This window comes from Glycine max, chromosome 12 (genome assembly GCF_000004515.6).
Source record: "Glycine max cultivar Williams 82 chromosome 12, Glycine_max_v4.0, whole genome shotgun sequence".
Classification (NCBI taxonomy): domain Eukaryota; kingdom Viridiplantae; phylum Streptophyta; class Magnoliopsida; order Fabales; family Fabaceae; genus Glycine; species Glycine max.
The window spans coordinates 36,180,272-36,206,553 of record NC_038248.2 but is presented as its reverse complement, the minus strand read 5'-3'; the positions used below and the strand labels follow the sequence as shown (position 1 = coordinate 36,206,553).

General features: G+C 34.0%; 4 protein-coding genes and 1 pseudogene across 7 annotated transcripts; all 5 read right to left on the bottom strand.

The window, feature by feature from the left end:
• Positions 1-527: 527 nt before the first annotated feature.
• On the bottom strand, positions 528-4,584 carry LOC100814694 (leucine-rich repeat-containing protein ODA7). The gene is made up of 10 exons (XM_003540207.5): positions 4,413-4,584; positions 4,246-4,317; positions 4,058-4,150; positions 3,069-3,150; positions 2,932-2,988; positions 2,180-2,244; positions 1,997-2,092; positions 1,756-1,842; positions 1,590-1,670; positions 528-1,504 (listed from the first exon to the last, which is right to left on the bottom strand). The coding sequence occupies exons 1-10, from the start codon at positions 4,509-4,511 to the stop codon at positions 821-823; spliced, it is 1,416 nt and encodes a 471-aa protein (XP_003540255.1). The 5' UTR covers positions 4,512-4,584; the 3' UTR covers positions 528-820.
• Positions 4,585-7,674: 3,090 nt separating this feature from the next.
• Positions 7,675-12,988, bottom strand: LOC100814161 (mRNA-decapping enzyme-like protein). 2 transcript variants are annotated; one of them, XM_006592706.4, is made up of 8 exons: positions 12,666-12,988; positions 12,529-12,569; positions 12,361-12,410; positions 11,695-11,839; positions 10,520-10,576; positions 9,496-9,622; positions 8,368-8,832; positions 7,675-8,194 (listed from the first exon to the last, which is right to left on the bottom strand). In XM_006592706.4, the coding sequence occupies exons 1-8, from the start codon at positions 12,822-12,824 to the stop codon at positions 8,135-8,137; spliced, it is 1,104 nt and encodes a 367-aa protein (XP_006592769.1). In that variant the 5' UTR covers positions 12,825-12,988; the 3' UTR covers positions 7,675-8,134. The 2 variants fall into 2 exon arrangements, with proteins under 2 accessions (XP_006592769.1, XP_003540254.1); XM_003540206.4 differs by having other exon boundaries at positions 7,675-8,191.
• Positions 12,989-14,058: 1,070 nt separating this feature from the next.
• Positions 14,059-15,398, bottom strand: LOC100527457 (casparian strip membrane protein 5). Of its 3 annotated transcripts, none has more exons than XM_041007070.1 (3): positions 14,887-15,398; positions 14,566-14,663; positions 14,059-14,478 (listed from the first exon to the last, which is right to left on the bottom strand). In XM_041007070.1, exons 1-3 carry the CDS (start codon positions 15,201-15,203, stop codon positions 14,366-14,368), a joined length of 528 nt encoding a protein of 175 aa, XP_040863004.1. In that variant the 5' UTR covers positions 15,204-15,398; the 3' UTR covers positions 14,059-14,365. The 3 variants fall into 3 exon arrangements, with proteins under 3 accessions (XP_040863004.1, XP_040863003.1, NP_001236338.1); XM_041007069.1 differs by having other exon boundaries at positions 14,059-14,494; positions 14,566-14,689; positions 14,887-15,390; NM_001249409.2 differs by having other exon boundaries at positions 14,171-14,478; positions 14,566-14,689; positions 14,887-15,233.
• Positions 15,399-16,053: 655 nt separating this feature from the next.
• Positions 16,054-20,112, bottom strand: LOC100813086 (mitochondrial fission protein ELM1). Its single transcript, XM_003540204.4, has 10 exons — positions 19,756-20,112; positions 19,456-19,667; positions 19,263-19,359; positions 18,309-18,458; positions 18,058-18,184; positions 17,212-17,324; positions 17,051-17,114; positions 16,854-16,947; positions 16,532-16,640; positions 16,054-16,387 (listed from the first exon to the last, which is right to left on the bottom strand). Exons 1-10 carry the CDS (start codon positions 19,948-19,950, stop codon positions 16,286-16,288), a joined length of 1,263 nt encoding a protein of 420 aa, XP_003540252.1. The 5' UTR covers positions 19,951-20,112; the 3' UTR covers positions 16,054-16,285.
• Positions 20,113-21,418: 1,306 nt separating this feature from the next.
• LOC100780804 (capsanthin/capsorubin synthase, chromoplastic-like) lies at positions 21,419-23,245 on the bottom strand (annotated as a pseudogene).
• Between the last annotated feature and the right edge of the window lie 3,037 nt (positions 23,246-26,282).

The following is a 26,282-nucleotide window of genomic DNA, read 5'->3' as shown; positions in this document are numbered from 1 at the left end:
TACACAAGTCACGCAGCAACTTGAAGAACAAAAAGTCAAGAGGCAAAAAGAAAGTCATTTTCGGCTGCATTGGACTTTTTCTTTTAAGATTTAACTTGGCATCTATTCCAAATAAAGCTAATAAAACGTTGCATAATTTTCAACGAAGATTGATGATTGAGATCAACTGAGGCATGAGTCATGAAGCATGGTGAATGGAAGCCGAAAATTTGCAAATAAATTGTTAAGAGACCAACCATAATTTTCTGCTTATGGTAGAATAAATAATACCAGCAAAATCTGCCTTGCAATGCTACAAGCAAATCAAACATGTAATGAAAGTCACATTCAAATAATTACGATATCTAATATATAATTTTAAAAAATATATTACAAGCTATTTCATCAAATCTTTTTGAACCTAACTATATAGTGAAAAACGATAAATCCTTTTGCTAGTTCCCTTTGAAAGGTAAAATAACAATTGTTAACTGCATTTCACATTAGTCAAGTAAAAAAGGGGTAAGGGGCATAAAACATAATGGAAATGATGAAGAAAGTTATTGGAACTGATTGCAATAAACTCACTAAAAAAGGGTAAAAAAAAAGTTTGAACGGAAGTTCCTGAATCTGACATACAATTCACCGATTAACAACATAACCACCAGCTTAAAGCATAGCAAAAATACCATGGAATTCAGAAGCAGAAAATAGCTGAGGAGCTCGACTCAAACATCTGACAAATGCAATGCGAAATTCAACAGCAGAGTCAAACTCAAAATTGGTCCTCAACTCCTTGCAGACAAGGTTTGATGCATCTGTAGCATATGTCCAGATATCATCACTCATCACCCCATGTTGATGGCCCTCCCATTCCAACTTCTGCTTCTGGAGCTGATAGAGATTCAATATTCTGCATTTTAGCATTCTTACGTTTCGCAAATGAGGTCACTGTGTCACCTGCCAATTTCACATCCTTAGGCACTTTGTCTCGTGCTCTCATTTCATCAACAAGATTCAGATTTTCTGCATCATTGATTTTAAAAAGCTCCGCAAATGAAGCTTCTGCATCATCGATAACATCAAGCTCACTTTGTTCCTCATTCTTATGTTTCTTCTTCAGTTTCTTCTCAACCTTAGAAACATTCTCCTCAAGAGCAAATCCCTTGTCCAAGGGCTTGTCATCCTTTTTTGCCTTTTTCTTAGTTGATTTATTATCCATCTCAGGACCGTCATTTTTTCTATCTGTCCTGTCCTTTTTATGACCTTTCTTTTCCTCATCAGCAACCCTGTCTTCCTTATTGGATGCATCAGCAGTTCTCTTCCTTTTCTTAGTTGATTTTCTCCCTGAGTCAAGATCAGCAGCAGCTTCAAGATGATTGTCCTCATTTTGATCTGATGGATGATCTGCCTGATCCACTGAAAAATCATGAGTTCCATCAACTATGCTACCTTTCTTATTCTCGGTATCTTTATCTACTGGTCTAGCATTGAATATCTGTAGTTTGGGCAGCGCTTTCTTAACCTGTAACATTACAACCACAGTAAGGATGAAATTTTACAATCAAGTGAGAATTCACATATGAATTAAAAAAACACAGTGGGATCACCTTTCTCGTAACTTTATCAACTGTGGCAACAGGATTTCCTTGTAGATTAAGATTTCTAAGATTCGTGAGCAATTTGAGGACCTATAGTTGCAATACATGGTAAGGTGAGTTCTTGACAACTATTAAATGTTTGAAAAACTGAAAACTCCAGATATGTACACCAAACCTTTAGTTCTGACCACCTCGTTATCACATTATTCCCCAAATCTAAACTCCGGAGCTTTGAATTGAGCTTTAATTCCTCTGGGAGACACTGAAATCCAAAATTTAGTAAGAAGTTATAAACAACACAACAAAATTCTTAAGCAAGAAAGTCATTAAACAAATATGAAAGCAGCATACAGATACAAAAAATAATTGTCAGTGGAAGTGGAATCAAAAAGGAAAGTCACATATTTAAAGCACACCTTAATCTCATTGTGAGCAAGGCGGAGCTCGCTCAACTCAACACAAGACTTGAGTGAAGTGTCAATACCCTGAAGCTCGCAATATGAGAGCGAAAGCTGCAACCAGGAGAGGTATCATGAGCAATAGGAATACAATACTGAAATAAGCACTAAAGGAGCTCAACGTCTTGGAGCACCTCTTACCTTTGTGATAGATTTCACCTTCATCAGAGCCTCACCAATTTTGCGTATAGGATTTTTGGATAGAACTGCAGAAGTTAGAGATATTTGAAGATTATTCAAGATTTTTTATGAACACTTTTCTCATACATATTCAACTAATTCAAGTTCAGACCATCGTGAGATATTATTTCGTCAAAATAATTATGCATTTCAAACAAACAATAGACATAGAGTAGCACAAAGAGAAGAGTATTGGTTTCTATATATACAATGTAGATTGAGATGGAACATATCCAGTGGGAGCATAAGAGAAGAAATGAAGTAATTTTGATCAAGCAAGATTAAATGGTCAAGATAAACTTCTTTCATATTACATAAGTTGCTCCTGATATATATATATATCAAGGATTTAAAGTGTGGTTGTCATTGTGGTTTCTCCATGATCCTTTGATATTATAGAAAATTGCAGCTGATGTGGCTCAAATGCAGATCATTTTTCAACACGAAAACTGTGCTGCTAAACATCCTAAAAAAAAGTATTAGGATCTATCAAGAAAGCACTTCCCAATTTTTAAATTGTTTCATCCTTGATAACTAAGAAACTAGATCAAAAGTAATATATAGCCTGTTGTGAATCTGTGATGGAAGCACAACATCCAAGTCATATCCATCACTAAAAATAATAGACAACAACCAAATATTATCCTAAACTAGGTGGGACAGAAAGTGTCTGAACTTTTAACTTAAAAGAAAAATACAAGGTATAGTCATACCAAGAGTGTTCAAGTCTTTCAGCTGATCAAGTTTGCAAATAGAGGAAATCTCATTTTCTGTCAAAACCAAGAAAAGTAAGAGTGCAGAAAAAGAGAAAGATATAAATAAAGAGAAAGATTCAGGTAAGAAGTCTCACCATTCAAAATCAGTGCTCGGAGGCTAACAACTGACATGACCTGATCAATAGATTTAAGCTTATTTTTACCTGCATTTAGCACCTGGTTCATGTAATCATATAAAAGTGACTCCTAAATCCTCATGCAACTCAATGAATTTTATCAGAAGAACTAATCATAGACAGATTACTTAGCAAGAAATAAATTCATTAATCCAAACACATACATGCACAAACAAAAAAGCACATCAAGGAACAGACATAAGAATCATTGTTTCAGAAACTCAGGTAAACAACAAAGCTTTAATGATAGTAAAATTAGTAATCTTATCCTAAGAAAAATATACTTAATTAACAATTAGACATTCACTGTGAAATGAAAGAATGCTTGCAAATTTAATCTCATACTAGAGATTTGAACTCTTGGGCATGCCTCTGTTTTCCTTTTTCAGCAAGGATATAAATAACACTTATACAAGATACACACAAACTACAACCAAGTGATGTAATTGCCAAAAGGAAATGGCCTTTCATCTCAAATTAAACAATTACATAACATACTTACAGTTCCAGCATGATACGTATCAAAGGGGGTGTCATAATACTTGGAAGTTGAGGTAAAAATCATATCATTCTCAAGATAAGACTCTCCATGATGCTATTCCTACAGCTGTACAGCAATGCTTTTCCAATGCAATTTGAATAACCTAGTAGTCCTAGGGAGAGCCAAGATATCCAAAACGTGGAATTCTAGAAATAAAAAAGAAATTTTCCGCATGCTTTAGCTGTTAAAAGGAAAAGATATGTACCATTGTTCTGACAACTAACACATCAGTAAGAGCACCAAACAAGCTAAAATCTATTAACAACACATACACCATTCAAGTTGCCACTAAATTTACTACTAGTATTTTACTAAGCCACTCAAACATAAAGTACACATAAATAGGATTGGATTAATAGTTAAACTAGAACTAAAAAGTAACAAAATAAAACCCAGAGGTACTTACAGTGAGCTTAGTAAGTCCTTGAATTCCTTCCAAGCTTTCTAATTTGTTTTCTACAACGGATAGCCACTTTAAATTAACACATGATCTCAACCCCTGGTGTAGCAGCGAGCACAACAAATCAATCACAAAAGCCAATAATTATATTTTTAAAATACAAAATAATTTTTTTTAGAAAAAGGAAAAAGAACCTCAAGTGAAGTGAGATTGTTGAGCTTGAGGTCAAGCTTTTCCAAGTTTATGAAATTGGCCAAGAACGTTATCTGGGTAATTTCCAAAGTTAAAAAAGTAAGTATTTTTGGTGGTTAAAAGTGTAAAGGGGAACAGAAAACAAAAGGGTATTTGAATTGAAGCTGACATCGGAAAGAGCTTTGTGAGTGAGGTAAAGAGTGGTAACGGAAGTTGGGTCGGCGGCATTGTTGTCCTTCAAGACCTGATCGGAGCTCAGGCGAGCCATTGCCTCCTTCAAGACCTGCTAAGCGTAATCAAAACTTCTAACCAATATATGCTCCCTTTTAGTTCTATCGCATCTCAGAACCCTACACTTTTTCACCCTTTTTTTAAAATTTTGGTAATTTTTTTAATAAGATTTATCTGAAAAATATATGATTAATTAATTTTAATTCTAAATTTTATATCAAAGTAATCATATCACTAATTTATATTGATTAGTTTTTATAACAGTTCAAAAAAATTCTAAAGATTCGAGTTAGTCTTAAAGTTTTTTACTTCTAAATATTAGTATTATGTTAAAAGTTATTTATTTTTGTTTTTTATCTTATTTTTTTGCTAATATTAACATCAATAAATAAATAAATAAAAACATAATACTGTGATAGAAAACATGAGAAAAGAAGTTTTTTTTTTTAATTTTTTATATCTCCGTCTTTGGTTTTATTATTAAATAATAATAGAGAGAAGTAAAAATATTTATAAATGACATTATTAATTTCCTAAATAATGCGTCAGTAAAGCACTATTAAATAGTTGCATATTATATATATATATATATATAATTTTCTTTTTTTTTCAAATTTATATAATGTTTAAATTAAAAATATTTATATTTAATCATTTAATAATAATAATAATTTCATTCACCTATTGTTTTGAATCACAATGAATAAAAATTCATTTTTCTTTTGTTAGTATACCTCTCGCTACTGATCCAAGAAGATCGTTGCCTTACCACCACTTTTGTCTTTGCTGCAACATTTCTACTTGGTCAAAATTGTTGTCTCACCAAATGACAATAATTGTCTCATCGTCATCACTGGCAACAGCGCGTTGAGGAAGACAACAAACAAGACCGACAACATTCAATTATGGATGAGATTTGACTAATCAGGCTAATCAGAATCATCTTTCCGTGAAATGCACCACTTAACCCCTCTTTGTACTGCTCATTTTCGCTCGACTCAATTGTAGATGTTAGATGAGAAATCCTCTACTTGCCCGGTCCAATCATGCATGACAGTGGCGATTTTATTCGCAAACCTCACAAAGAGTCACATTGTGACTTCCTTGTTTAGATATAGATTAATTTGAGAGTTAGGATTATGTTTTTGTCAACTAAAACAACTCTTACTCCAATCTCCCTTGCTTCTGTTTCCAATAACATAGTAGTAGGAAAAGTTTTGATTTTTAATGAGGGGTATAAGAATTTTTTGTGGTTCCAATGAGATTATGTGTTGATATCATTTGATCTATGTGGTGTTGCATTTTTTACCTTTTCATGTGTGTAAGAGGTTGGAGGAGATAATGATTTTTTTAGTTGTTTATTTTTTTAAAAATAAAATAAAAATAGTAGTGATTTTTAAAACGGTCACTATGTAAAATTAATTATTTTAAAAAACTTAATGTCATTTTTGATCTATTATGTTTCACAATTATTTCGTTCTAATACATTAAGTTTGAAAATAATTCATTTTGATCCTTTATATTTTCAAACTTTATCATTGTGGTCCTTTTTTAAAATTTAAAAGTTAAAAAAACATTAATATTTCTGATGGAAAATTGAAAAAAGACAAAAATGATATATTTTGAAAACATAAAAAATCAAAATAAAACTTTTAAAATTTAATGTATTAAAACAAAATAACTAAACATAATTTAAGTTCCAAATTAGTTCCATCATGTCAAAACAACATTTAAAAGTATGCTATTTTCTTTCTCTGTTAATAAACCGTTGGAAGCATGTTGGTGTTATGCCCATAACAACTAGATAACAATAAAAAATTTATGCATAAGCTCTCCCTCGAAGCTTACAAGAGCGCTCTTTTATTGTTAGTTATCAAGATTCAAGATGAATTCTATTGTTGGAAAGTAAACAACTTTCCCACGTTGGGAAACAAATTGTAACCCTTAGATATAACCATCAAAAAATGAATGGCCAAAGGATTTTCTTATTTTTATTTTTTATTTTCTCATTTTTTTCCTTTTCTTTTCCACTTTGTCCTGCCCCCACCCCATCCACCAACAGGCAACATACACCACATGTCTGACTGTCGCACCTCCCTTGTTGTCCACCCGATTCCATGGCAACCATTGTTGCACCTCCCTAATTCCACTAATTGCAGTTCCAAAATCAATTCAAGTTTAATTTTTTTCAAATCCATCAACAAATCAATCTAAAAATCAATTGAAGTTTGGTTATGACAAATGTTGGTGAATGTCATAGGGAGAAGCACCTTTGAGAAGATCTATGATGGTTGTGGTGGATCTAGAGTAAATGAGGTGAGTTTTTGCACCCCTTTTTCCCCTTCCTTTTCTCTCTCCCCATCTACCACTGCTTGACCTTCCTCACCATGGACAATCACGCCGTCTTCGCCACTAAAGACAACCCTAACATCACCACGAAAGTCCCTCGACGTTGTTGTGCAACCATGATGTTTCAAATCTCGAAGAGAAACTCATTTTTGAAACGAAAACAATCAGAATCAAGAAATATAAAAATCAAATCACAAGATTTATTCTTGATCTACATCTTGATGACGATTTGGATTTGGAGGGACCAGATCTCGATCTCAAAAAACAATGCGTAGATCATTCTCCTTCCCTCTCTTACTCTTTGTCTTGTACTCCCTTTAACGACAAAGGTAGACCCTCACAGCGATGGCAACAATGCCTCTTCCTTGTGAATCAAGTTTGACGAAGGTGGGAGTGGCGCGTGTTTGACAAAGGCGGAGTGAAGAGGAAAGTTGTGTGAGTGGGAGGGGCAAATTGGTAAGGATGAGGGTAAAATATCTAATTAATTCTGCAACTATTACGGTAGAATTCGTCTAGGAATCAAATGCTTATTTCAATTGAATTATCTAATTAATTCTGCAACTATCTCTCGTGAGTCCCACCGTGTTGTGCCTAATTGCTCTTTTAATGTACAGGCTGCTATTAAACCTTGTTTTAGGTTCGTCTTGCATTTGATTTGCTAAAGTAATGGACAATAAGGTTAAACCTTACTGATTCACAGGATTTGAGCTTGGCTCATGATAATAAAACTTTTCAAATTGATATAGTAAGGAAACAGGAACTGCTTTGTCGTCATCATCATCAGAATGATTCTCAGTCACTTGACACTTGTAATCCATCAAAAAGATCGGGCTGATTATATACTTGCATTATGCAGCACAATCCATTTTCTTTGAAACACTGACCAATGGTGCTATACAAAGTCTTCTTTGACATAACAATTTAATAAAATACACAATAAACAAGGCTCAGTAACAACCTTTGCACCCCCCCTTATAACTTGGAGATTTGTTTCAGTCGATCAACATAATTTGTGAAATCAGTTCCGAATTGCTAACCATTCATCTGGACCTCACCATTTCCTGCCATGTCACCTAACTAATACAGTTGATATGGCAGTTAAATTGCAATGACTTGTCTAAAAAACAGACACAGGAAACTAGCTAGATCAAAATGGTCACCACAAAGCACAACCAATTTTACAAATTGAATACGACTGAAACATTTCAAAGTTTAGGACATAATATAGCCTGGCCTAAAAAGTATAGCAAATGTAATTCAGCCCAAAAAACAATTCATCCAGCGAGATGATAATTAAACACCTCGTGAAAGTCATGATTGATGAGCATTCAGCAGCGCTCTATAGACCATGTCAATGAATTGATTGTCCTGCTAGACAACCAAAAAGCAAAAATAAAATGAGATGATGATAATCTGTCCCTGGTATGAAATAGAATGACATTACGATAGGATCATACAAAATTATTTGCTCCCTGACAGTCATTTAGGATCATTGAATTCCCTACACAGAATATCATAGGCAAGCTCCAAGAAAGTAGACTAACCTGAACAAGCACCAGAAGAGCATCTCGAACCTTTTCTCTGGAAATAACTGGACCATAGCTTGGAGAGGGAGAGGGAGCAGGAGCAAGTGATGGTGGTGGATTTGGTGGTGGAAATGGCTGTAGCAGTGGAGCACCATATGGGCGTTGTACATTAACAGCAGGATGAAGTGGAGGGGCTGAAGGTGTAGATGAAGATACAGGGGGTATCATCATTGCTGAAGAAGGGGGAGGGACGAAAAAAGATGGCTTCACAAGTTTTGCAGTTCGGTTACTGCTGCTGATGAGTTCAGCAGCATCAAGCTGAGGTATTAGAGGAGTAGATGCAGAAAGAGTGGGTATCTGTAAGGTTGGTACAGTGGGTGTAGCAGCATTAGTTGGCACTGAAGATGAAGAAATTGTAGCCGAAGACTGACAAGGTTGTCCATTAATTGGAGCATTTGAAGTATTCCCAATAGCCATGGCTGCCTGCAATAGTAAAGTATCAGCAAAAAATCAACCTCATCAGAACTCATTTACAAATATTTAATAACTTATCATGAGAAACAATCCTTGTAATATCAATTTAATTAAATCATAAGTGGAGCACCAAAGTCATCAGTGGGTCCTACAGCTCAGCAAAGAAAATGCTGAAAAAATTGACAGCCAAATGGATTTCAAATTGTCTGGACTAGTCTATCAAAGAAAACACCAAAAAAATGGACAACCAAATAAAGTTTGAATGCAAAAGATAAATGTAAAAATGAGTCTCTTATAATGAGATACTATAATTGGAACTTGCAGTGAAAGAAGAATTTAAGACATTAGATGGAATAAGGCGTAGTTCAATAGATTTATTTTTGTCCAGTATGTTATTGTAGATTAAATTCAGATCCTGTTTTCTCCAATAGAAATCAGCAGTTAAGTCTATTAGTATTTAGTATATAGCTGAAACTGTTATATATTGACATGTTGCATGATAAAAAAAAGCAGACAAGTACCAGAAACCAAAGCACACAACCAAGTTAAGCATACATGCACTTATCCATCTCCACAGTAAAAACATCAACACATTAAAGAAAAAAATGAATGGATAAAAAAATTGCAATAACAAATTATTATAAGCAAATAACAGTTCACAATGGTACATACACTGAAGAAATTTACAAAGGATGGATCATCAGGAACATCAGCCACATTGGAAGTAGTAGATGATGATGGCTCAAGAGGACCATCGATTACTGCCATAGTTGGTACTGCTTCTAGTTCCTCAAACTCACTGCAATAAGTATAAGCAGAACCATTTACTCAAATTCAAAGTATACAATGTCAAAAAATAAATGGCTAATGTCTAAGGTATGCTAGCTGAGCTGTCAAGTATTGAATAATCACTTATTGGTTTGGTGACACAAGAAAAATGCCCCTTTTTTCAGAGAGAAAATGAGAATAGTACAATGAGGGTAAAATATTCTCCAAAGCCTAAAAAATAAATAGAAAAAAGTATAGAAAAAGAAGAGAACTAAGAAAGCAACAATGCTGCCCAATATTTCTGCATCAAAGACAGTAAGAACACAAATGCCCTTGAAACAGACATTGGTATTTGTAGAACACCATATAAAAAGAAAACAATAATGGGCAAATAGAGGAACTTGTCCCCTTTCCCAACCAAAATAGAAATACAATTACACATACACAATTATATGATAACATGACTAGGTGTAAGTTGCATAATTAATATATATCAACATGTACAGAATAAATCTACTCATCATATCCCACATAAATCCAAGCAGTAAACTAGGAATACAGGGGTTGATCTCCCCAAAATACAGGTTCCAAATTCCAAATAGCTAAAAGTGGTGATCTCCACTAAAAGAGGGACGAAATGATCCAGGATAGTATTTTGGAAAGTAAGGAAGTAGCCCACAAAAGCAGCAGACAAGAAAGAGACAAGACAGAGCATGCAGCAGAAATGAGAAAGAGAGAGTGAAAACACATCCATCAAGATCACTTCAAATCCATGGCATTTGTCAGGAGCATGGATATGAGTACATAAAAGAAGTTTGATTAGAATTAAAAAACTAGAATATCATCTATTAAACCAGTCCCGCCACTCATGGGGGAGCAAGCAGATGCTTGGACGGAGTCACTTAACCAGTTAGAAGCATATTATTACCTCTTTGTGGAAGAAACCTTCGACTTGGGAGGAACCTTAGCATACGCATTAAGGATCCTGAAAAATAGCCAAATATATATGAATCATATGTACATGATTTTTTTATAAGTTCCAAATAAATCTAGATCTCTATGCTAACATCAGCAACTAAAGACATTGCTAAGAGACTTGTGTCTTGCAAAACATTTGCAGAATAATAAGAAAAAGAGAGAGAAACAGGGAGACTTTGATTATTTTTGTCCTCCACTACCCTTTCTCTCCACAGGTAACATCTACAGTTTCTCAGACACTACTGGGATATAGTTGTAATGGATGGAGCAGCTAATTAAATCTTTGTTTTCCCGTTCTTTGTATATGTACAATATTTTGATCATTTTCTTGCCATTTTTATCAGAAAAATATCTACATAACAGGGTATCAGTATTGCTTAATCCAAGTTTTGCCAATTTTTATAAGTGACACCATACTTTTAAATCTCAGATTCTCAGTACATTGGACAATGTTAAAAGACTATATAGTAAAAATCCAACTAAAACCCATGGTAATGTGCAAAAAGAATTGACAAGCAAAGCAAATCATTAAACAGAACAAAGCTAATTGTTGCACATATAGCTTATATGAAATCTATGGTATATAATCAACTAAGTTCAGGATTCCTTCAAGGCTTCAACTAATGCTTGAAAATTTAATTTGACCATCATACAAAACACCATATTTTGGTCAGGAACCCTTGAGTTGAATTAAACATCCTTTAGGAACTGGCACGAGGAGAGCTGATTAATTCAATACCTAATAGGTACATCAGTGTTTGACTTTCAAAAGACAAAAGGACAGGATATATTACTCTTTATCTCTTGGAAGTGTCCCAAATCAACTTTCAGTCAGTGACTTTAAACACCTACACTTTACACACATCAAGTTTCCAAACAATACACTACAACCATGTCAGAATTTACTTAAACTATTGGAAAAAAATGTTTTTCTTCTTTTTCAAAAACACTCATAAAGATGATGCTTATAAACTATTTTGAGCAAAATAAAATAAAATAATCCAAACAAGCACAATACAAAATGGCAATATTTTGCCAAAATCTGACAATTTAGCTATGAAAAAAAAATGTGACCATGTGAGACACATAGCATTTCCATAATTCAATCCATATGAAGAGCAATACCTGCTAAAAAGATTGGCAACCTCTTCACATTCACGTGCATTATAGAACCAGATACCATTCACTTCTTGAGCAGCATTTCTATACAGCAAATATGGAACCTGAACTTCATACTCGAAATCGCCCAAGAGATTCTCCACCAAATTTTCTGCTTATGCCAGCATGGAAAAGGGTAAAATGCAAGTTACATGCATGGACATTAGGCAGTTCTCCACCACCAAGTTTAGTATCAATACAGTATCTATTTAATCCTTAAAACAAGGTTTAAAAGACATTTACAGTTTATGCATTTACTAATTCATAGTACTCACAATATTGATGGCAAGATGTTGCGTGTGCAATGTCGATAGCCAATACCCAAGCCCCAATCCTATAATTTTAAGGTTAAAAGCACACCTACTTACTAAAACCATATTAATATATTACCTCACACAATCAAACATAGAAGAATAAAATAACTAACATTTAATATATTTTACAAGACAAACAAAATGACAAGTTTTCACAACCAAATCCAAATACCACATTAGCCAAGTGTCAGCAATTCATACTATCATCGAAGAAGATCAATTGCACGTTACGCCCAGTTTTCAACAACCAGAACAATTTTCCCACTTTTTTAAACGACAAAAGAAAAAAGAAAAAAAAGAAGCAGACGGAGTCACTAACCAGTATTGCGACGGTTCATCACAATAAACTGAAATCGCGGTTGCGTGTTCCTGAAATTAAACAACGCCATAAGCACAAGATAAACTTGGAATCCCAAAATTTAGATCGTTAAAGTGATGAATTTGTGTGATATAAAAAAACAAAAAAGAGAAGAAGAAAAGTATGAACCTCTTGACAACGAAGAGAGATCCTTCAACGTCCTTGCGGCTCTGCGAAGCAATCGCGGAAGAGAGCGATGATGAGAATTGATAGGGAATGGAGATGGAATGAATGAAAAAAAAATGATATATAGAGAGAAAGCGAACCCATTGGCTGAGGTCGATGTTGAACTCGTAGAAGGTGACATGCGCAGCGGTGATGAGAATTTCCTCGACAAAAGGGTCGATTCGTTGAAGAACAGTGAGATTGAGAAGCTTGGTGCTATGCTGGTCTAGATTTGGCATCAGCTTCCCGTTCTGAGACATCTTATGTTCCTTTTTCTCTCTGTACCAAACCCTAGAAATTTGGGAATTAGAAGGTATAGAGAGAGCAACGCAATGCAGGAACCAGGAGAAGGTTGAGGTTGAGTCGATCAGACTCAACTTCTTCCCAAAGAAAATCCTTTGCTAAAATGACAAAATAAACCTCCTAACTAATCCCTAGGCATAAATAAATATAGCCTTCTAGTGAGAAAATCATCTCATATAATTACTTCAAATTTTCTTTTTAATTGGTTCGTTCAAAATTTCAATTTGATCTAATTTAAAATGGTTTAAATTATATTAACTTTTTATTTCAGTCTTATTTTTATTTGGGTAAAGTATTAAATAAATAATAAATAATAAAACATACAATGAAAATACTAATATATCATCTATTAATCATTATATAAAGTTAATAGTAATATATCTTTTCAAACTATGGAGTGTTAAAAATAATTTTACATTATTTGATAATCGAATTTATATATTTTTACTCAAATAGTCACAAAATATTTTCAATTCAATATACTTTTATAAATAAGTATAAACTATGTGATAATCTTGTAAAATATATAAGAAATAAAAGTGTGAATACAAGTGATATAAAATTTATAAATAAAAATATATACTTTTTTTGTGAAGAATAAAAACATATACTTATATATAAGTTTGGTTTGTTTACATTAACTTTCAAAATTAATTCTAAAAACATATACTTTTTTCAATTTATTCATTTTCAGTTTTTGAATTTTGTTTCAGTTTTTATTTAGATAAGATCAGTTTGTCATCAAGAATCTAATGTAAAAATTACTCCAATGAATAAAGATCTTGGAAATTAATTCCGTAACTTTCAATTAGGAGCATATCTTACTTTTAACAAAAAATAGATATATTTGATAATAATTTTTATTATATTAATTAAATTTTGTGTGTATTCTTGTAAATAAGATAAAGAAATGCTAATAACATACTTTTAAAATATTTTTTTTATTGGTTAAAATTATAAATTAAGATAAAATGTGAGACTTACAAAAATTTATAATTTTTAATAAATTTCAACTGATAAATAAAGTAGAGTAAATAAAAATAGTTTTCCTAGCATTTCTCTTAAATGTATATCTCTGTTGTTTTATTTTTTTTTTTTATCAAATTTCTCTTGTTTTATTATTCTCTATAAAAAGGTAATTAAAAAATAGAGGAATTGAAATAAACACCGGTCAAAAAAAAAAAAACCGTATGAGGAAGGAAGGCTTTTAGCATTGGACTCAGATTTACAATGTAGAATTTGTTGGAACTTAGGAACCACAAACTTGAACATGATTTTTAACTTTAATGTAACACACATCAGTTACACCTCGAACTCATACACCTTTACAATAATAATTATACAAGAGTAACTTCTATCAAGCACCACCATTACCATCCAATCCAATTTATCTTTTTAACCCCTTTTGAGAGCCACAGAGGACACCACAATCAAGCAAATTAAGAGAAATGCTGCAACGAAAGAAGCCACCACAGCCTCACTGGTAACCTGACAGAAGTCAGTGAACTGCTGACAAATGGCTATCCAATTTGCATCTTGGCTCCCATTGTGAGCCAAGTATACAACAGCTGCAGCAGATGAAGCAGCTGCCATCACTAAAGCCATCATTAACTGCAACATGTAGTTTCTAGTAAATATTAAAGTGAAGTAATTGTTTGAACTTTGAACAAAACATGTTGGTCAATAATTCAAGCTTACTATGTCTAGGATCACAAGTAGAAGCCTTGGCCCTACTGTGTAAGGCCGAACAATGCAGACAATTGAAAATGGCAAGGAGAGGATGAGGAATCCACCTGCTGCTCCATTTGCAAACACAAAAAACCTGCATGTAAAGACCTAAATAAAAGAATGATCTTTATATCTAATAAGTGTAACTATTTGTGAGCTCTTTTTTGTATATGTGTGTTAGAAAAGTGGTATACATATAGTAACATAGCATTAGCACTAGCACTATAGAAGAGAAAATGTTTTGTGATATCCAAAATTGGACGCAATCTTTATTATGGAACATAAACTTACTGGAACATTGGAAAATCATCCCATTGAGCATGAAACTGAAAGAACTGCGTGAAGAATGGAAGTATCTGTTCACTGTTCCCCATGATGGCAGCAGCACCAAGAGCAGAACCAATGGCTCCGAGCCTAATGATGAAATCAAGGATTGCAACACCCTTTTTCCATCCACCTCTTGGGAGTGGGGTAGCTTTTGTGGAAACTACAGTTGCAGAAGGTGGCGCAGCATCAGCAAAAGCTTTCACTTTTCCATTGCTCCTGGTCCTCCTCGATTCTGGGCTGCTGGTGGCTGCTGGTGCCTCACCCTCTTTCCCTGAGTCCATCACAACGGGCTATTGCAGTTCTTTTGTAGTATGTAATGTTGAAATTGTTACAGGTGTATATATAGAGGATGCATAATGGTTGAGCCATTTAATTAACAGGGTTGGTTAGTGAAGATGCTCTATGTTTCTGTGAAGTCTGATTCTCATAAGGTTTGTAATGAAGTTGTTAAGAACTTACTTGCTCCACATAGTACCAAAAGCACTTTTCCTTGATTCTGTAATGTTCTCTCCCAAGAATGTGACAAAATCGCTAACTAAACTATCGAATGATGATAAACCAATAAATAACTATACTTGTGAATTATTTATTTATTTGTATATTATATATCTCAATTTTGTGCAGGGGTTGGATAAGTAGTGCAATACAAACGAAAACAAAATAGGCAGGTCGCATGATTCAAGCCAAAAACAAACACCATAAAAAACCAAGTACATATGAAGGGGTTTGGTGGGACTTGGACACGCAGATTGTGTCATGTTTTTGGGTCATACATAAAAATTAATCAGTCGAAAATTTATAATTTGCATCTAGGCCTAGTAGTTAAAAGCACTATAATCCATTCTTAAAATTATCATAAATTTATAACATTTTCTTGTGTAAGACACTGCAGGTTTTAGCTTACATCAATTAAAAATAAAAATGTCAGCTATTGGCAATGTCAGTTCATATAAACCTTTTCATATTTATCAGTACACCGACGTCTCGAAGCTAAAAGGATCACAAGAAAAAAGTGAAGATAAATAACAAGAAGAAGGATACAATAAAAAATAAACAGTTCATTTTGTTTACAGCACAAACAAATTTTTTATTCACCTCATTTATTAAAATGTGTCAATCGGCACAAAAAAGTAAAAAATTTCCTCCCAGTTTACAAGCTGCAATCGCACAGTTAACCTTATACTACATTACATCCTTGAAAATTGCTATGGTGGAAAGAATGACGAACACCCAAACGGTATTTTCTATTCGTGCTATCAAAGAAACATGAAATTTTGGACACTATCTTCCAAACAACAAATGGTTACGACCTTAACGATAAATATAACAAAAATTGAGTATCATGTGAACTAATAATTGTGTTCTATATCTTCAGTTTCCACCCTCGGGCAGCAAGCGCTTCATGAACCCGTTTAGCTGCATCAGAAGTGTCATCAAGGGGTGGATAACTCCAATTTTCCGATATCTGAAAATTTCAGGAAATATATACTGATTAAAACATGGATACTTGACAGCACAAGATATATAATTCCAAGAAAAACGTCCATCAACAATTCGAAATATTAATTTCAGTCCATGTACTTGATGAGTAAGTAGGAATCCAACTTACATCCTCAGACCCTGTAAAAGGCCGAACAACTCCTCGTTCTCTCAATGATTTGTGGAATTCTGTGAACTTCCATCTGCAACGCTCAGCTCCCATAATATACACAGGCTTCCTGTGGGAGGAACAAAACTGATTTCTTAAAAACAAATATCAGATAAAAAAAATTACATGTATCAATCTACAACAATAGCAACAACAAAATCATATAGAATCAGGTACAAATCAAGAAGCATCAGTGGACTCTATAAATACTAAATTTCAGTAAAATCATTTAAAGATCAGAGTGGGGAGAATCTAATCATAGAAATATTTCTGACAGACATACCCAGTGCTGCAAGCTTCACTTATCATGCTAACTGAATCTGCTGTGACAACAAATGCATCGGCCCAAGCTAGATGCCCCATTTGTGGGTTTGGTTCTGAAAATTGTGTTAGTGACATGGATTAACCACATTCTGACTGTTAAAACAAATTTAACAAATCTGATTAAATAATCTATTCTAAACCTGGATAAATATTTACCTTGCCCATCCCAAATATAAACTTTTGGATTATTTCCAAGTTCTTTGACTATAATATTCGATAACTGTTTAAAAGACAAATAAAGGAAACAATAAGTGTGTCAGAGATGAAAAAAATTCGCTCAATAATACCAGCTTAAGAAACTTCATGGTATGATATACCTTTTGTGGAGTCCTATCTGAAAAGGATATTCTTACACTCCCACAACTACCAAGAACACTGAGCAAACATGTTGCTAACTGCTTTGCAAGGTCGACACCATACCGACAGTTTCCTGTATATATAATGGAAATTAGGTGAATAAGTATATCTTTTGACCAGTGAAGTTACCAAACATAAATCCTTATCCTCATTGCTAATACTAACAATTAGGCCAGTTAAAACTTCAAACTTTTGTTGCCCCCCCCCCCCCCCCCCCCCAAGTGTGCAATACTAACATTGCTAATTATTAAATTCATGAGAAAGTTTATGTATAGAAAAAAAATCATGAGTACTGCAATTCTGACCCAGGGCCATTACTCTACATGAAGTTTAGTCTTCTTTTAAACCATTGCTACAGCACAGTAAAATGTATATTGCAATGTCAGCCCACTGTCTGCAAAGCCTTCATATGGTTTCTACTTTCTAATGATGTACTCTGTCTTCCCTCTGCTGATTCCCCTAATTCCCAAAGATTTTTTTATAAGAATCTTAGGAGAACCACATCACAAAAGTTAGCCATTGTAGTTGGAGAGCCCAAGGTCTTATAAACCCCACATTAGAATCCCATACTTCCAATGCGAGACTAAGTCCCATACCTTGCAATTGGATCATAAGCATTATCCTTTTTTTCTTCTGAGGGTATACTGTTAGTCCTTCTTTTTCACAACCTTTACAATTTTAATGCATCCCAGTGTTTCACTTACAATGATATAAAGATTTATCCCAAAGAAGACATTGGAATTTAACCACAGGAAAACTGAGAAATAATTAAGAAACATGACTAGGATAAGTATAATAGAAATTACTTGTTGGTCCTCCAATGTTGACCACGAGCAATGGCCTTGGAACATTTGCAAACACATCTTGCCATGTAATGGCAGCACTGCGAAGTGAAGCAAAATCTATTCGATGTAAGGCTCCCAATGTCAGAACCTAATATAAATTATCACATACAATCCTCAGCAATAGACAATAGCCAACATCAAACTAAAACCACATTATCTCCAGTACAGTAAAATCTAATGCAGTCACATAATATGCTGCACATTACACATACCACATGACTATCTGGAGGTTCGCGTGGAGTTATCCACCTTCTAAGAAACTTAGGAACCTGCTTCTGTCCTTCTGGAGTCAAAGGATAATAATCATGATGAGGTGTAATTACCATGTCAAACCTATTCAAATGAGACCTTGGATGTTGTATCTGTCCAGAAGGGGAAAATAATAGTCAAAGTTACAAATTGAAGCCAATGCTTAAATGAAGCAATAAACACCACAGTAGTATAGAAATGCAATAAGTTACCACACCGCATACAGTACAAATTGAGACTGAATGACTGATACAACATAGATAATCTACTATTTCTTAGGAACAAGCACATAGTTTTATATATTTTCATTGGATAAATTAAGAGTTAAAAACGTCTGGCTCAGCTAAGCATCTTAAAATTATTTGCCTAAAAATATTGGAAAGACATTAAAACAAACAGTAACATGCAAAAAAAATTAAGCAAAAGAAATACAAGCTCTAGACATTGGGGAAAAGGAGTATTGAAGAAGCATAGAATCTTCTCAATCTCCTATCAAGACTCAAGAGTCAAGACCATGCCATGGAATCCAAGAGCTGTACTAGCATAACAGCTGAAATACAAACTGAAAATTCCCAAGCCAAGAAAGTAGGTTGCTACTCCTATTTTGGAATGCAATTGCAACACCAACATTTGTCAACCACATGCTGAGTTTCACTCTTGGTGAACTTTTAAGGCACTGAACAATGAACACATTTCTTTACTTTATATTGCAGGTTCAAATCAAACAAAAAACCACTAAACCATAGCAGTCACACGTTTATCAAAGAAGCAAAACCTAGGATAAGTAAGAACACATATAGCACAGTTTGAATTGAATCACGTTGCTTATCTGCACAAAAACACCACCGCCCAGACTTTACAAGCTATCACAGCAAAGGTGAACAAAATCAATCACAGCATAAAATGCAAGTGCATACCTGAACAACAAAAACAAGGTCAGGAGCTAAACGTTTTATGGAACTCGCAACAGAAATGGTGTCTCTTCCAGATGCAACCACCAATAACGGTCCCTCCCTGGACAAAAAAAAAAAAATCAAAATATCAATTAGATTCAAATTACTTTTCATAACACATCATATTATAGTTAAAAGAAATGGAATAGAAATTGACTTTTCACAAGTTTCGCGAGCCAAATTGACTATGTGATTGGCATCAGCTTCGAGAATAGAGGACAAGCCGTTAGGGTGGGAAGTGAGGGGCAGGTAGTGAGATTTGGAGGAGAAGGCGCGGAACATGGAAATTAGGTAATGAAATTTTCGATGGACAGAGAGGGGAAGCCAATGGAGCCAATCGTTGATTCCACCTCTCGGCCTCGTAACGCGCTGTAACAAAGAGATGATGAATCAGTGTATATATAGAGAGAGAGAGAGAGAGTTTAAAAAGAAAAATAAATAGCGTGCGTATGCGTACGTAGAGGAGGTGGTTGTGGGAGAGGCCAAGGGCGCGGAGCAAACCGATGCTGTGATTCTCGGAGGAGGGGAAGCCGTTGCCGATGACGACGGCGCGGCGGACGAGGGTGTGGACGCCGGATTCGAAGATGTCCGGAGTGCCACGCGCCGCCGTGGGGCTTGGCGGCTCCGGGAGCTGGATTGGCTTCATTCGCATGGCTTCGAACTTTGAACTTGGAAGGAAGTGACCTCAATGCCCTCAATCAAGGATCCATAGGAAAAGGAGGACACGGAAGCTGCAGTTTCGTGCAAGTCACTTCTCGACACTATTCAATTTTTCACTTTCACGGTTCCGCTTAGTGGTATTTTCGTAACTCGCTTCTTAGCCTCGATGCAAAATATGCAGGACAATATAATGTACTAGTATGAAAAATCAAATTCAAAATAAAATGTGTTAACGTTCTTTAGTAATTATGAAGTACTAATTAAGAAGCAATTTCTAAGAATAAGTTTTTTTTTCTTCCGGTCTTTATATTAATTTTAAATTTTAAATACTCTCGTTATTAGGTTTAAATTTTTATCTAAAGTATTTATTTTTAAAATCCCAAACTAATAATAAAGATTTAAAATTGGAGACATGTTGTCATGTTGAGAATTGTTTAGAAAATGAATACATATCTTTACAATTTTATTTATATTAAAATATAATAAAAGATAACATATATTTTTCCTTTGAGAAATAAACTACTATAATTTTTAAATCATAAAAAAGGATATTGTAATGTAAATATGTCTCTCATATTATAAAATACATCTTATGTTTCTTTTTATCTTAGAACATTTCTAATATAATTAATTGAATTTGCATAACCCTATTATTTATAATTTTTATATGATTTTCATTATGATATACCATTTTTTAATATTTAAATAGATCATAATATTTCAAACAACTTGTCACTGACTTTTGATCAAGAGATTCTAAATTTATCAAAAAATATAATTATTTTTACAACTTTAATAACTTGGACTATTAATTTTTTCGTTCTCCTAAACACAAGATCTTCATAATAGAAATTTATGAAACTAATTTCTTGAAAAACTAGAGTACTAACTCTAAGGACAATTTCTAAATTCACTATTAGGGCTCTATTTACATAGCAAGAAATTGAACCTCTTTCGTAGTACATAAAAGGCCTAAACTACTTGTGCCACAATTTATCGTTTTAATTAACTGTTACTTATTCAAGTAATTGTTTGTTATATGCACCGGTGACTTTAGCTAGTTCAGTGGTATAAGTGCATGTTTGGTGGCACTTTGCCATAAACTCACGTCAATTCAAGAATTTTATATATAACTTCGCTAATTGACGCAAAACCAAACACACATAGTAACATGTTATCATTGTCTATCTGTTAAAGCAGCTTATGTTCTCTTAACTAACTAGTTTCTGTTTGGTTTAATTTTTTTCACTTGAAAGTCACTAGTTTTTAATTTTAGACATCTTTATTTTCATACAACTAAATCAAATTAGAATCATTAGCTCACTCATTAGTCATTACGCATACACAAACGACAAAAGTGCATAAGGAGTGGAACTCTATGGAAGAGTGGCTCTGAGTCTGAGATCAGCCTAAAACTATATAGCCAGGGGAGACAAAAGTGCACAAGGAGTGGATGTCTATTTCACATTCAACTCAACTGAATTAATTTTTTATTAGCAGCCTAATTATCAAATATATATAGCAATGATAACTCGACAAATCAACATGCAAGTTCAACCAATGAAAACAAAACTTGTACACGCATTTCACAACCTTGCATCATCATCCAATGTACTCCAAAGCGATATTGCCCATCATCTTAGCCAATGGAACATGACACTTTGTGAGAATATCAAACCTAGATGGATTTGAGGCATGTCCAAACAGTGATATGCTTAACCAAACAAGCTCATTCAAAGTCAACCTCGAAGAGAGGAACCCTTGCCAATAATAAGGTTTCAAGTCAAAAAATGCATCAAAGAAACTCCTGTTTCCATTCAAGTCAACCTTCAAGAGAGTCTCCATTCCATAAGAGTAAAATTCCCTGACTAGCCTGTTCTCAATTGGCCACATGCTATTCAAAACTTTACCAGAAAGCTGTTTTCCTCTGATCATTCTGGTGGAACCAAGGCACTCAGCTATAGCAAAAGCCACAACTGGAGCCACAGCCATTGTTCTAGCCACCATGTACCCTGTGGAAGGGTGTACTACCCCAGAAGTGCTACCAATAGCCATCACTTCTTGGGGGGTCCTTGGAAGAGGTCCTCCCATTGGAATCAAACACTTCTCATCCTACAAAACCCTCTTCACTCTAATCCCTAAGTGCCTTAGCCTTGCAACCATCCTCCTCTTCACTTCCATGTAATACAACACTGGACGGCTCACAAGGGAAGTCTCTTCAAGAAATATCAAATTAGAACTAAATGGCATTGCATAGAGGAAAGTAGGGAACCTTGAACTACTAGCTCTCAAGTAGGGCTCATTCCCCAAATGAGAATCCCTCCAATCCACCAAAACCATCTTGTCCAAATCAAAAGGGTGATCATCCACTTCAGCCAAAACACTATGAGCAATCTGAAAACCATGGTTTTTCACCTTGTCATATGCTACAAAACTACTACCAAATCCACTAACATCAACAACCAAACTCCCCTTCAATTCCACCCATCGTCACACAAAACTTTAGACTCAAACTCTTGGTGCTCAACTTGCCACACCTTTGCCTTGTGAAACCTAACCCCATTGGAGACACACCCTTCAACCAATCTCTCCTTCAGTTTCCTCCTACTAACCCTCCCATAACACCGACCAAATACTTGGACTTGCCATCATTCACATAAACAAAAGCCATGGGCCATGTTTTGTCTAAGCAATCCTCGAGACCAGGACTCTCAAACTCATCTCTCCACACACCATAGTTGTTTGGTCACACATGAAGAGGCTCAGGATCAACACAACAAACCTTAACTCCATAGAGGGACACTTGCTCCGCGAGCCTTGTGCCTGCAGGGTCAGCACCAATGATGATCACATCAAAATGAGCACGGTCAGAACTCAGAAGGGTGACACCATGGAAGGTCAAAATTTAAGGCTTCAGGTTTGTTCTCGGGTTTCAAGTCAAGGAAGTTTCCGAACTTGCTGGTGCTGTGGACCCTCTTGCCGCCTCTGATGAGTTTTCTTGATACTGTGTGATGGGTTTGAGGAAGAGGGAATGGAGGGGTGAGGGGTTGGTGAGGCTTGATCAACAGAGGCGGTGCGGGAAAATAACATGAAATAGTGCCCCATTTTTTGCGGTGATTTTCTGATTTGAGTGATGGAGAAAAGTACAAGGAAATTGTGCAGAAACGAGGAAGGTGATTTGTTGTGTTGTCTATAATAGAGTTTGGTAATTGGCAGATACATGTAGACAAATAGGATTCGGGAAGTGACACACCCAACCCGATGCCTTTTCCCACCCCTCTGGCCATATTTATTTCTCATTTATTTAATATATAACATTAAATATTACTTTTGTGGTCTCGATTATAAATATATATATATATTACACTTATTTATGAAATAATTTAACTTTATTAAATTATGTTATTTTTAATTAAAAATATTTTTTTAAAAAAGTGTCTCTCATTAAAATGTAATATCAAGAGTAAAAAAAGCTTTTAAACTTATTAAAATAAATAATATTTTAAGGATAATCAAATATCATTCCATTGAGATTTATTTATATTTAAGAGAAAAAATATTATTAATATTCAAATGAAATATTCACTCAGGCATTTAACATACAATGAGTTTTTAATATGGATATATATATTCCTCCGTATTATGACCGTCTTAGGTTCTTATTAATAAAAGCTAATGAAATAAAATGATAAAAAAAATAGGAATTTTACTGAATTAATCTTATCAATATTATATTAAAAAGTTTAAATGACACTTGTTTACGAAGGATAGTAATGAAAAAAAAATCAATTTTATAAAAAGTTTAAATGACCTTTAGTTTAGATGCTTGCACTTCACACCAATGTTTTTAAAAATTAGATTGGACCCATTGAATCGGGAATAGATTTATTCAGATACTAAAAAAAAATTGAATCATTTCATAACCGGTCAAATAGGTCCTTTTCAATTTCAATTTTTTATTTAATTTAAAATATCTTAAAGATAAATAAATACATACTTAAATATTTCACATAAGTATTAATTATTTTATCAATTATTATTAGTTCTTTTTAGGAAACATGTAATTTAATAATTTATGTTAATTTATAATTTTTTAGATCCTAATTTTTATAATATATATTAGTTTATTATTTAAAATATTATATATTATTAAAAAATATAAAATTGATTCAAATACGATTGAACCATTGAACTTTAAATCACCCTCTTCACTAGTTTAATCATGGTCCAATTTTAAAAACCTTGTTTCACACAAGTTCAACCCAAACCTTGAAAACAAAATAGTTATCCATATAATAGAACAACTCAAATACTTTCAATTATTTGAGAAGGCTTCAAACACTCCTTTATCATTCATATAAGCTCAATTGGAGTTGAAATTCTACAATCTTGATTAGAGGGAAAAAAAAGAAGCTATAATAGTCAAGCTAAAGCATAATGTCCTGAATAGATAATTAATTAGATGTGAAATAGAGTTACCTAACATGGACCAAACGAGTTGAGCCCAATCTGGTGTGACAAAGAAGTGGCTCAAACAGTGGACCTTCCAGAAATTCTGAGTAGGTTTGAGCAAGAGAGAAATATTTCCTTCCTTAGGGATAATTTGGTTGTGTAGAATGAAAGAAAATTGAAAAAAAAAATAAAGTAATGCGATGCAAGTGTGAGATTTACACTGTTTATTGAAAATTTCTCCTTAAATAATATTTTTTTTAACCAAATTATCCCTTAAGGTCTCAAAGGTTACCTGTACGTTGTAACTGTTGTTGAACTTGGGTATAGTGGGAAACGAGGCTGAAGACTATTTTAATTTTTAAATAACAAGTTAGCTATCCTGTTTTGCTCAAGTGATCAGGGCATTGGGTTATAATCATTATAAAAACATTTTTTTATATAATATGTTTTTTCACTCTCTTTTCTATTCAACCAAACAAGTAGAGAAAAATTCTCACTTTTTTCCTTCTTATTTTTATTCATCCAAACAACATTTTTTCTTTATTTCTCCTTTATTTCTTTCTTATTGTCTTATTCCTCTCCTAATCCAAACAAGAGTGATTTTGGCACAAGAAACTTCCCACTAGCAAACAACTATACACAAATAGGAATAGTGATAGCATAACTCTTTGAGCTTATCACAAAGACAAAGGATATATGGAGGTTTAATATCACCCACAAAATGTGGAACATGTTTTGAGAAATTTGCATGGACTTCCACCTCTTGCTAGATACTTTGTAAGCACAAATCACAAGTTGATATGTAAACTAGTAAGTCAAGGTTATCCTACACAATGTGAGACTTTACCTTTTGTAATATCTATCAAAACTACAACAATTCTATCGTCACTAAAGATCCACAACCCTTAGACTAGCTATCAAAGAGAACATTAACCCCTAACATTTAGTAAAAGTTGAAAATGACTTTGAAGGACCTTTATTTGCACTATAACAAAGTTTTAGAGTTGATGAATCGAGACAAACAATATTGAAAGAGAAGTGTTATAATATTCAAATTTCTTTCACTACTCTTCTAATCAAAATGCAGAATTGTCAAATTGTCACTAATTAGTATTCCTTTCGTGTTCCTAAGTTGTTTTGCATAGACCAATAAAAAATAAAAAATAGATGAAAGAGCATAGTAATTTTATAAAATTAAGAGTAAATATCCAAATTGGTCCCTGAGAGTGTGAAACACTGATAGTTAAGTCCCTGAGAGATAAAAATAAAATAAAATTTAGTCACTGAAAGTTCAAAAAGTACAAAAAATTCATTCAATCTGTTAACGTTAATGAAGTCGCCTATATGACATTTGACTTGGCTATGTGACACTCCATGTATGCAAACAGATAGCCACATTTTTTGATGAATGGAAAAGACCAATTTGTCACCATATTCTTTTTTTTTCTCTTTGTCTTTCCTAGATTACCCATTCCCCTTTTACTGAATCGCAATCCCAAACCTAGTCACGTCGCACATGTACCTTATGGTCTCATCCATCACTGCCACTAAGGAAGAAGAGCATTCTTGCTCACCTGCATGTCAGAGTAGCATCCGATGATAGCAAGTAGCAATTCTTGATAAGAAGCGGCACACCTTTGAGGTCATGTTGCAACCGTGTCGTGATGAGAGGATCCCATGATTTTGGTATACAATAAATCCAGTAAAGAGGAAAGCACTTTTGGTGAAGCGGCGATGGTGGTTGGAAGAGAAGCAACGATGATGTCGGTAGGGTGAAGAAAAAGAAGCAACCAGAGACAAATCTAGAAAACAAAAGACAAAAAAGGTGTCCAGTATAAATCTTAAGGGTTCCTGAGATTAACAATTATAGGA

What these genes read in the sequence shown, in the direction of transcription:
- LOC100814694 (XM_003540207.5), bottom strand. Translation starts at nt 4,511, where the DNA reads ATGGCTCGCCTGAGCTCCGATCAGGTCTTGAAGGACAACAATGCCGCC. An exon ending in ACAATCTCACTTCACTTGAG is followed by an intron (nt 4,151 to 4,245) that starts GTTCTTTTTCCT and finishes CTGCTACACCAG; the next exon opens with GGGTTGAGATCATGTGTTAA. An exon ending in GAAAGACTTGAACACTCTTG is followed by an intron (nt 2,245 to 2,931) that starts GTATGACTATAC and finishes TAACTTCTGCAG; the next exon opens with TTCTATCCAAAAATCCTATA.
- LOC100814161 (XM_006592706.4), bottom strand. Translation starts at nt 12,824, where the DNA reads ATGTCTCAGAACGGGAAGCTGATGCCAAATCTAGACCAGCATAGCACC. An exon ending in TCTCTCTTCGTTGTCAAGAG is followed by an intron (nt 12,411 to 12,528) that starts GTTCATACTTTT and finishes GTTTAATTTCAG; the next exon opens with GAACACGCAACCGCGATTTC. An exon ending in AAGGTTTCTTCCACAAAGAG is followed by an intron (nt 9,623 to 10,519) that starts GTAATAATATGC and finishes TACTTATTGCAG; the next exon opens with TGAGTTTGAGGAACTAGAAG.
- LOC100527457 (NM_001249409.2), bottom strand. Translation starts at nt 15,203, where the DNA reads ATGGACTCAGGGAAAGAGGGTGAGGCACCAGCAGCCACCAGCAGCCCA. An exon ending in GATGATTTTCCAATGTTCCA is followed by an intron (nt 14,690 to 14,886) that starts GTAAGTTTATGT and finishes CTTTACATGCAG; the next exon opens with GTTTTTTGTGTTTGCAAATG. An exon ending in TACTTGTGATCCTAGACATA is followed by an intron (nt 14,479 to 14,565) that starts GTAAGCTTGAAT and finishes TACATGTTGCAG; the next exon opens with TTAATGATGGCTTTAGTGAT.
- LOC100813086 (XM_003540204.4), bottom strand. Translation starts at nt 19,950, where the DNA reads ATGCGAATGAAGCCAATCCAGCTCCCGGAGCCGCCAAGCCCCACGGCG. An exon ending in GCTCGCGAAACTTGTGAAAA is followed by an intron (nt 19,360 to 19,455) that starts GTCAATTTCTAT and finishes TTTTTTGTCCAG; the next exon opens with GGAGGGACCGTTATTGGTGG. An exon ending in CAACATTGGAGGACCAACAA is followed by an intron (nt 17,325 to 18,057) that starts GTAATTTCTATT and finishes TTATATATACAG; the next exon opens with GAAACTGTCGGTATGGTGTC.